The 10,693-nt window shown below is 47.5% G+C and overlaps 1 protein-coding gene and 2 non-coding genes across 4 annotated transcripts; all 3 read right to left on the bottom strand.

Moving 5' to 3' along the window:
- Window positions 1-1,215: 1,215 nt before the first annotated feature.
- TRNAC-GCA lies at window positions 1,216-1,287 on the bottom strand. Its single transcript has one exon. It is a non-coding gene; the product is annotated as a tRNA-Cys (tRNA).
- A 3,253-nt stretch (window positions 1,288-4,540) lies between these two features.
- TRNAC-GCA lies at window positions 4,541-4,612 on the bottom strand. Its single transcript has one exon. It is a non-coding gene; the product is annotated as a tRNA-Cys (tRNA).
- Window positions 4,613-4,980: 368 nt separating this feature from the next.
- LOC123449942 (small nuclear ribonucleoprotein Sm D2-like) lies at window positions 4,981-6,968 on the bottom strand. Of its 2 annotated transcripts, none has more exons than XM_045127314.1 (5): window positions 6,864-6,968; window positions 6,662-6,723; window positions 6,476-6,553; window positions 5,413-5,517; window positions 4,981-5,320 (listed from the first exon to the last, which is right to left on the bottom strand). In XM_045127314.1, the coding sequence occupies exons 2-5, from the start codon at window positions 6,683-6,685 to the stop codon at window positions 5,204-5,206; spliced, it is 324 nt and encodes a 107-aa protein (XP_044983249.1). In that variant the 5' UTR covers window positions 6,686-6,723; window positions 6,864-6,968; the 3' UTR covers window positions 4,981-5,203. The 2 variants fall into 2 exon arrangements, with proteins under 2 accessions (XP_044983249.1, XP_044983250.1); XM_045127315.1 differs by having other exon boundaries at window positions 6,476-6,550.
- Window positions 6,969-10,693: the final 3,725 nt, after the last annotated feature.

Below are 10,693 nucleotides of genomic sequence, written 5' to 3'. Positions count from 1 at the left end.
AGCCACTAGCTAGTAGTTGCTCACCTAATCTACTGTTAAGAAGGTTGTCATCCATCCTGATCGATCAGATGCATGCTTAGTGCATGGTCATTACCTCACTCATTCCCTAGCTTAACTCCATTGATTTCGGGCGTACTGGCCTCCTTTTTTTTGAACCGGGCTTCTCCCCTTTCCATTATAACATAACGGAAATACAATGTCATTCGAACCAGAACCAGAGAAAGAAGGGAAAAGAAAGAAGCGAGCTCGTGACAATACCAGGAAACCCACCGTCTACGTCTGTCATCAGAAACACAGACTATGGGACGAAAATCTGGTATCATCAAAAACCACGTCAAGCAAACTACCCTACCAACTCAAAAATACCACCAAACATCCCTTACAGCACAGCACCAACCAGGCTTACTGGCCTCCTTTTGCTCTGCCTTGGCAAAACTTCTTCTATGTCATCTCCTGTATGGGACATTGGGGAACTGGGACCCACGTGTTAGACTAACTAAGGTGTATTAACATTGGGAACTGGGGCCCACGTGTTAGACTAACTAAGGTGTATTAACATTGGGAACTGGGACCCGCGTGTTAGACTAACTAAGGTGTATTAACGTGGGAAACTTTACGAAAGAACAAAAAAATAAAACGTGAAGAAGGGCCCAACCGGGTTCGAACCGGTGACCTATTGATCAGATGCATGCTTAGTGCATGGTCATTACCTCACTCATTCCCTAGCTTAACTCCATTGATTTCGGGCGTACTGGCCTCCTTTTTTATGAACCGGGCTTCTCCCCTTTCCATTATAACATAACGGAAATACAATGTCATTCGAACCAGAACCAGAGAAAGAAGGGAAAAGAAAGAAGCGAGCTCGTGACAATACCAGGAAACCCACCGTCTACGTCTGTCATCAGAAACACAGACTATGGGACGAAAATCTGGTATCATCAAAAACCACGTCAAGCAAACTACCCTACCAACTCAAAAATACCACCAAACATCCCTTACAGCACAGCACCAACCAGGCTTACTGGCCTCCTTTTGCTCTGCCTTGGCAAAACTTCTTCTATGTCATCTCCTGTATGGGACATTGGGGAACTGGGACCCACGTGTTAGACTAACTAAGGTGTATTAACATTGGGAACTGGGACCCACGTGTTAGACTAACTAAGGTGTATTAACGTGGGAAACTTTACGAAAGAACAAAAAAATAAAACGTGAAGAAGGGCCCAACTGGGTTCGAACCGGTGACCTATTGATCTGCAGTCAATTGCTGTACCACTGAGATATAGACCCTCTGATGATACAATTTGTTCACAACATTTGAGAACAAACAATCCTTAATCAACGTCCGGGGAATGTGGCACGTTTCCCTCTTCTTCTTTTGCGAAAAGAGCAAAGTATTGTTGCGTGGTACTCCCTCCATTCCATTGTTGTTTGTATTTATTCCTGGAAAGGATTGTGATATTGAAAAGGCATTTTTTTTAATATGTATACTCTAAAAAATGTGAATTCTTGGGTTAAATACTACGTGACCGGATTTTGTTTGGCTTTCTGTGTTTTTCATTTCTCTTGTAGATACCGAGGCAAAGGGAGGGGGGGGGGCAACTTACCATGAAAACAGGCGACCACATTCTATATGGTCACGGATCGAAAGTCGTTCCTACTAGATACATATACAAGGCTTTTTTTATTATCCTTTTAAATAATCACATTTTACACACACAAACCATTATATGAAACAACAATTTGATGCATAGAATCAGCACTGCAAGTGACATAATGACATCAAAAAACCGTCCATATTCCTCAAAGTACTTAATTAAGAATTAATCTACTCCTTTGTAGGAAAAAACATGTTTCGTGCACACATATTTCTCGGAAATGTAATGCAACCAAAGGCATAAAGGTGGGTGGGGGCTATACTGAAAAAATGTGCATTAGAGGGGACCAAATGCAATGATTAACTACATTGAAGCTAAATTTTCAAGAGTCGGTTTCAATTCTCAGCCTTTGAAGAATAATTAGATGAGAAATTTGTATTGGTTGGATTCCGGGAGCTTATACTTTCCTAGATTGGTATACAATGCAAAATGACCTAGGTATTTGATTGTCGTGCCGTACATATATCTACGTACTCATGCATTGCATGAACTCTCTAGGTTTGTTTCTGATCGATCGATCCAGCGTCAAGAGAGTCAATGAAAATCTCCCTTTTTGTCGGAAATATGATCGTGTTTGCCGATCACGACTGAAAGCGATTTAGTGTTTGCTCGACCGTTTAGTCTCTCGGCCACGTGATACGCCAACCATAAGTGGAGTGCCTTAGTTTCAGTTGCAGAATGATTACACACGAACGACATGAGCCATCATTCATTCATGTCTTATCTTAAGCTATGTGTTCTGTGAATCCTGCAGCGTCAGCACCAACATCCTCCTCCCTTCCTGCAAGGAGTCAATCACTACTTCCTCACCTAATCTGCACTGCTCTTTCTTTCTTTCTTTCGTTCTTTCTTTGCTGGTACATTGTACTTATACTGTTATTACGGTTGGCAATCATGCCAGCTGCTGAATCAGATATTCAGATGTATGAACGAACGAATGAAATGAAGCCATCGGTGCATGGTCATCAGTCTCATCATCTGCCTAGCTTAGTAGCTCCTTTGATGCCAGGTGTCTCCTTTTGTGAGCCGCCGCCTCCCGTCGCCCCCCCCCCTCTAACCCCCTCCGGTCGCCCCCGTGGGCGACCAAGGGGTAACCCTAGCCGCCGCCGTTGGTCCTCCCTCGCTCCTCCTTCATCCTCGCCGCCGCCAGCAGTGTCGCCGGGCGAAGCCTGGCCGGCAAGGGCGGCGGCAAGGATCCTCTCCCCTTCACGCGACATGGGTGGCGCGGGACGGCCGTTCGTGAGGAGGCACCGGACTAGCGCGCGGTGCGGCGGCGCTGCATGTGGATCCTAGCGGTGGCGTGCGGAGCGCGTCGACGACTGGGGTTCGTTCTTGCAGCGCAGTGTGGCGGCTGCAAGAGGGGCAAGACATGGTGGTCGCGTGCGTCGTCGAGTTCGGGTCAAATCCTTCTGGATCCGGCGCCCGGAGGCCGTCGGCCAGCGCAGGGTGGTGGTACTCGTCACTGTTCAGATTGGATCTTCATTGATCCAGATACCCGCGGTGTGCTTCTCTCCTGCGGTTTCCTGGCGTTGCTGGCATGGCCGCAGATGAAGCTGGTGGAGGAGATTCAGATAAGGGGAAACCCATTGGTCGGCCCTCGCCGGCCGCGCCGCCGACCATGCTCAAGGGCGCCGTTTTTCTTCCTGGAGACGTCGGTCTACGTCTGCTCCTCCACTTCCTACCTCACTACCTCTCGGGTGAAAACCCTAACTCCGGTGGGCGGCGGCGGCGTCCTTGACGTCGTGACCTTCCTGAAGGCGTCGCCTTGAGGGCTGAGTGGTGGTGGGCACTATGTGGGTCCTGGACAGTTGCTGGTGGTGGGCACTGCTTCGGGGGAAACCCTAAGATCTGACTTTCCAGATCGGACGATGGCGGTACTGCGGTGACGTTTTTCTCTTGGTAGCATCGTTTGTGGAGCAGTGCTGGATGACAGAGGCGGGAGATGGAGCGGCTTCGTCTGGCCCGAAGATTTGGTGAAACTATCAAGTCATGCCTATCCGACAAGTGCTACGCTATGTCATGCCTGGTTGGTAGGTGTTACGCACGACAGTTCTTCCAGAATCTTCGTGTCTGGACGAATGAGCGCATGGCAGTGACGCTGTTTGGCGCCATGGTGGCGTCGATCATCTTGCACGGAGCTTTCGGTGGAGATGTCAAGTCATGCCTGGCTGACAGGTGCTACGCTGTGTCATGCCTGGTCGTCAGGTGCTACGCACGACAAATCTTCCAGAATCTTCGCGTCTGGACTGACGAGCCGTGGTGGCGTCGACGGATGGACGGACTGGCAAGGATGGTACAGATCTCTGTCCTGAAGATGGGTTAGCGGCCTGGTGATGATGGCGGCATCTAAAACGTGTGCATGTGGTGTACGCTTTAGGTCTACTGCACCGGTTGTGGGTTCCGATACGTTATGTGGATGTATCGGTGACGACACCGGTTTTAGATATGGTTTCTTGTTAGACCTATATTGAATAATTAATAAAAATGGCCGTATGCATCGATTGATGCAAAGGCGGGGGGTTTGAACCTCCTTTTCCAAAACAAAACAAAAAAAGGTGTCTCCTTTTGTTTTTGTGTTGGCAAAACTTATTCCATGTTTTCTCCTGTACATCCATTGGGAATTGGGGCCCACAAACTTTAGGAAAAAAAAAGGCCAAAAACAAAAGGAGAAGAAGCCAAGAAGGGCACAACAAACTTTAGGAAACAAAACAAAAAAAGGTGTCTCCTTTTGTTTTTGTGTTGGCAAAACTTATTCCATGTTTTCTCCTGTACATCCATTGGGAATTGGGGCCCACAAACTTTAGGAAAAAAAGGCCAAAAACAAAAGGAGAAGAAGCCAAGAAGGGCACAACAAACTTTAGGGAAAAAACAAAAAATAGTGACGAAGGGCCCAACCGGGTTCGAACCGGTGACCTATTGATCTGCAGTCAATTGCTCTACCACTGAGCTATGGACCCTTGGATGTTCAGCTTCATGTACTCAATTTACATGTATTTACCAATACGCATTGATTTCGATGTTATTATTTTATTTTTGAAATAGATTTCGATGCTTCGTTGTCTGGGCCACGTTCTTTATGGCCGCTCTCCTTCGAAATATAGTGTGAATGACTCCCAAGGATTCAGATGGAAAATATTCCTGAGGATACAAATCCTGTGCAATTCTTATAAATCAAAGGAGCCAGCGGTATTTGAGATCCAGAAGGTGCCGTGCAAATGGATTGCGCTGCAATATGATATGAACAATCAATACACGATGCCTCCATACGACTGAACTGAACGGGCAACTGCCAATTCACAAACTCGATGGAACGCGAAACAAAACATTCTGAAACTGAAAACTCTCTTCAGACGATACTATCACTTGCACGTTGTTAGATTACTACAAAAGACATGAATTCATAACACATCGAGACTACAGCGAAAAACCACTAATCAGTAGCCTTGATAACGTCTCTTACACACTCACTGATTCAGAGCATCCAGCATACAAACTAACAGCAGCATAGCGAAAAGAAACTCTTCTGGTTCACGCCGAGTCGTCCAAACTCATTTCGGGTTCCTGAGGACGATGATGACCGAATCCCCGCGGAGGAACATCTTGCTTATGAACCTGTCCTTGTTCACCGGGAGGGCCTTCTTCTTGCCTTTACCAGTCTTTGGAACCTGTTACAAGTGGAATGGTTGTCAGTGGACGGAGAAATACAACACAAGGCAAGGAAACGGTGCATTTAACGGTTGGGATAATTTCCTCATACCTCAGTCCACATCTCCCTGACGTTCTCGAGAACCATGTTGCAGTGACGGTCAAATGCCCTCACGCGACCAAGCAACTTCTTGTTGTTCCGGCAGTTGATAAGCACCTACAGGAGAAGAGAGCACACATTATCAGAAGGACGGGTAATGTGGAAAACATCATCTACCGTATTTGTTACTGAGTAGAAAGTAAAATGACTAGTGAACTTTGAAATTACCATAATCAAATAAAGCATCAAAATCTGCGACAGCAAAATGAATAATTATGCTATATTACGTGTTGATGCATTTAACTTTGCAGTAGTAAGTGGGGCGCAAGTGCAGAAACCTACAGGGTAGAAGAAAATAACCAAAGCATTTGCGATTTACATGATAATCACATCAAGCAATATAAAATCTCTGATAAACGATAACATGATAGTTAAGTCTGCTCATATATTACACGTTGAAGCATTTAACTTTGCATTACTAAGAGAGCAACACTGGGTAATTGGTTGACCAAATGGGTACAGAGAAAACTATCGTATCTACTCACAATTACATGATTGGGCAGCTATTACCAAATGCAATAGACAAAAGGCTGCACAGAAACTATGGTTAGTACTCAACGATTACTCGTACACGATGGTGAATATACCCTTGCAGTACTAGACTATTACCAAAGGCATTCGACCAAAGGTTGCGCCTAAAGTATGGTTAATTACTCGTATATCAAGTGATGCTGCACTAAACTTGGTCGTACCAAGAGAACAGCATGCATTACTGCCAAAGGCATTTGACGATCGCATGGGAAGAAACTGTGGTTAAATACTTTCATATATCACTTGATGTTGAAGTTGAACTTCATTTTGTAGTAAGGCATTACTGCCAAAGCCAATTGGCGAAACTACAGTTCACTTGCAAGGCGGGATCACAGGCAACTGAATCGACTGAAACACGAGCAGGTGAGGTGTTCAGTCCAAACAGATATGCAGACGGACAGCAGGTACCACTAGAACATAGAATCTGCCCTTGATAAGCTGCTGAGATCTCAATCAACAGAGGCGAGAAGTCGACCAAGCCAACCTGGGTGTTGTTCTTGACGCTGAGCATGAGGATGGAGAGGGGGCCCGTGCTGAACTCCTCCTCCTCCTTCTTCCCCTGCTGCAAACCAAGCAAAGAGAGAAACCAACGACCGTGTCAGCTCAGCTAGCTGCGATGTATGAGAAGGCATGTGGCTCCAATAAGCTGCGAGAGGTGCCGGGTGCTTACATCGACAGGCGCCACCTCCGCCATGGACGCGACGGCTGGCTGACGGGGCGAAGGCCGGCGACCTGCACGCGGAGCAAACCGAATCAGTGCGAGATCCGCGCGGCAAGAGAACCCTAGGCTTCGGCGGCAGCGGCCACTGGGCAGGGGCGCGAGATCCTGGAGGCGGGACTGGGATAAGAGGCGTATGGGGAGGAGCTCGTACCTCAAAACCGGGGGCGAACGGCGGGGAAGGACGGGAGCGGCGATGGCGGCGGGTCGAAGTTTTGGGGAGGGGGAGCGCGGTGGCGGGGGTGCGGCCGGATAGAGAGAGAGGCCGGAGGAGGGGCTTCTTCGTTTCGCTAGGGTTCTCGCGGGCCTCTGGGCTTCGTTCCACTGTTTCTTTGTCGGTGCCAGCCCGAACCAAAATAGTAGGCCTTGTCTGTTTAGTGGGCCTTTTGTGAACAGGCCGAACCAAACACGTTTCTTTATCAGCTGCATGGTCTTGTCTCAAAATAAAAAATAAACAGCTGCAAGGGGCCGTATCCTCCTCAAAAGTCGGAAACAACCTCTCGATCGGTATTCTCTACAACTATTAAACAATCAAACAAGAACTTTCCTACGTGCACCCTATAAATTGTCTCACAACACCGTACGACCGATCAACACCGTACGATTAGCCCCACAAATCTTAATCTAACGACCATCACTGATTTAATAGTTTTAGGTGTGCATTTAGCAATTTCCAACGACTGGCCGTACTCCATCACCGGAGGATGCCCGCATCTCTTCTCGCCCTGCCTCCTCGCATCTATCGCCGCCGCCCCTTTCTAAAAAAGAACCCACATGCCCGGCGGCGCACAACCCTCCTCCATCGAGTAGCGGGAGCAGAGCGGGGTGCAGCAGGATCGGCCTACGTCGACGGGCGGCTTGGTTTCTCTCCTCCATCGAGCAGCGGCGGCCTTGCGGGACGCAGCAGGCTCTGCCTTCGTCGGTAGCTATGGGGTCCTGATACGTCTCAAACGTATCTATAATTTTTTATGGTTTCACGCTGTTATCTTGTCTTCTTTGGATGTTTTATGTACCTTTTATATCTTTTTGGGGACTAACTTATTAATTCAGTGCCAAGTGCTAGTTCCTGTTTTTTTCTGTGTTTTTTACTCTTTTCAGATCTGATTTTGGAACGGAGTCTAAACAGAATAAAAAACCCGAAATGACTTTTTCCCTAACGGAAGCAGATCGGGGGGCCTCTAGGCCAAGCCACGTGGGCTCCAGGGAGCCCACAAGCTCCCACTCCGCCACCAGGGGAGGCGGCGGTGTGAGGGCTTGTGGCCTTCCTGACCGCCCCCTGACCTAGATCATTGGCCTATATATATTTCCAAATATTCAGCAAAAAAATAAGGGGAGCCTCGAAAATACTTTTCCGCCGCCGCAAGCTTCCGTTTCCGCGAGATCTCATCTGGAGACCCTTCCCGGCGCCCTGCCGGAGGGGACTTTGGAGTTGGAGGGCTTCTTCATCATCATCATCGCCCCTCCAATGACTCGTGAGTAGTTCACTTCAGACCTACGGGTCCGTAGTTAGTAGCTAGATGGCTTCTTCTCTCTCTTGAATCTTCAATACAAAGTTCTCCATGATCTTCATGGAGATCTATCCGATGTAATCTTCTTTGGCGGTGTGTTTGTCGAGATCCGATCAATTGTGGACTTGTGATCATATTATCTATGATATATATTTGAGTCTTTGCTGATTTCTTATATGCATGATTTGATATCCTTGTAAGTCTCTCCGAGTCTTGGGTTTTGTTTGGCCAACTAGATCTATGATTCTTGCAATGGGAGAAGTGCTTGGTTTTGGGTTCTACCATGTGGTGACCTTTCCCAGTGACAGTAGGGGCAGCAAGGCACACATCAAGTAGTTGCCATCAAGGGTAAAAAGATGGGACTTTTATCATTGGTTTGAGATTATCCCTCTACATCATGTCATCTTGCTTAAGGCGTTACTCTGTTCTTATGGACTTAATGTTGGAGAACGTCGCATGGGAAACAAAAATTTTCCTACGCGCACGAAGACCTATCATGGTGATGTCCATCTACGAGAGGGGATGAGTGATCTACGTACCCTTGTAGACCGTACAGCAGAAGCGTCAGTGAACGCGGTTGATGTAGTGGAACGTCCTCACGTCCCTCGATCCGCCCCGCGAACAATCCCGCGATCAGTCCCACGATCTAGTACCGAACGAACGACACCTCCGCGTTCAGCACACGTACAGCTCGACGATGATCTCGGCCTTCTTGATCCAGCAAGAGAGACGAAGAGGTAGAAGAGTTCTCCGGCAGCGTGACGGCGCTCCAGAGGTTGGTGATGACCTTGTCTCAGCAGGGCTCCGCCCGAGCTCCGCAGAAACGCGATCTAGAGGAAAAACCGTGGAGGTATGTGGTCGGCTGCCGTGGAAAAGTCGTCTCAAATCAGCCCTAAAACCTCCGTATATATAGGTGGGAGGAAGGGGACCTTGCCTTGGGGTCGGCCGAGTCCAAGGGGGAAGGTTCCCCCCCCCCAAACCGAGTTGGACTTGGTTTGGTGGGAGGGAGTCCTTCCTTCTCTTCCCACCTCCTCTTTTTTTTTCTCCTTGATTTTCTTCTCTAGGTGCATAGGGCCCTCTTGGGCTGTCCCACCAGCCCACTAAGGATGGTGTGCCACCCTCAAGGCCTATGGGCTTCCCTAGGGTGGGTTGCCCCCCCCCCCCCCCCCCGGTGAACTCCCGGTACCCATTCGTCATTCCGGTACATTCCCGGTAACTCCGAAAACCTTCCGGTAATCAAATGAGGTCATCCTATATATCAATCTTCGTTTCCGGACCATTCCGGAAACCCTCGTGACGTCTGTGATCTCATCCGGGACTCCGAACAACATTCGGTAACCAACCATATAACTCAAATACGCATAAAACAACGTCGAACCTTAAGTGCGCAGACCCTGCGGGTTCGAGAACTATGTAGACATGACCCAAGAGACTCCTCGGTCAATATCCAACAACGGGACCTGGATGCCCATATTGGATCCTACATATTCTACGAAGATCTTATCGTTTGAACCTCAGTGCCAAGTATTCATATAACCCCTTATGTCATTCCCTTTGTCCTTCGGTATGTTACTTGCCCGAGATTCGATCGTCAGTATCCGTATACCTATTTCAATCTCGTTTACCGGCAAGTCTCTTTACTCGTTCCGTAATACAAGATCCCGCAACTTACACTAAGTTACATTGCTTGCAAGGCTTGTGTGTGATGTTGTATTACCGAGTGGGCCCCGAGATACCTCTCCGTCACACGGAGTGACAAATCCCAGTCTTGATCCATACTAACTCAACTAACACCTTCGGAGATACCTGTAGAGCATCTTTATAGTCACCCAGTTACGTTGCAACGTTTGATACACACAAAGCATTCCTCCGGTGTCAGTGAGTTATATGATCTCATGGTCATAGGAATAAATACTTGACACGCAGAAAACAGTAGCAACAAAATGACACGATCAACATGCTACGTCTATTAGTTTGGGTCTAGTCCATCACGTGATTCTCCTAATAACGTGATCCAGATATCAAGCAACAACACTTTGTTCATAATCAAAAGACACTGACTATCTTTGATCAACTGGCTAGCCAACTAGAGGCTTGCTAGGGACGTTGTTTTGTCTATGTATCCACACATGTAAATGAGTCTTCATTCAATACAATTATAGCATGGATAATAAACGATTATCTTGATACAGGAATTATAATAATAACTATATTTATTATTGCCTCTAGGGCATAATTCCAACAGTCTCCCACTTGCACTAGAGTCAATAATCTAGCCCTCACATCATCATGCGAATTACATTGTAATAAATCTAACACCCATACAGTTCTGGTGTTGATCATGCTTTGGCCGTGGAAGAGGTTTAGTCAGCGGGTCTGCTACATTCAGATCCGTGTGCACTTTGCATATATTTACGTCCTCTCCTCGACGTAGTCGCGGATGAGGTTGAAGCGTCGTTTGATGTGTCTGGTCTTC

Source organism: Hordeum vulgare, chromosome 4H (genome assembly GCF_904849725.1).
Source record: "Hordeum vulgare subsp. vulgare chromosome 4H, MorexV3_pseudomolecules_assembly, whole genome shotgun sequence".
NCBI classification, from domain to species: Eukaryota; Viridiplantae; Streptophyta; class Magnoliopsida; order Poales; family Poaceae; genus Hordeum; species Hordeum vulgare.
The sequence above is the reverse complement of the archived record's forward strand: the minus strand, read 5'-3'. Positions and strand labels throughout refer to the sequence as shown.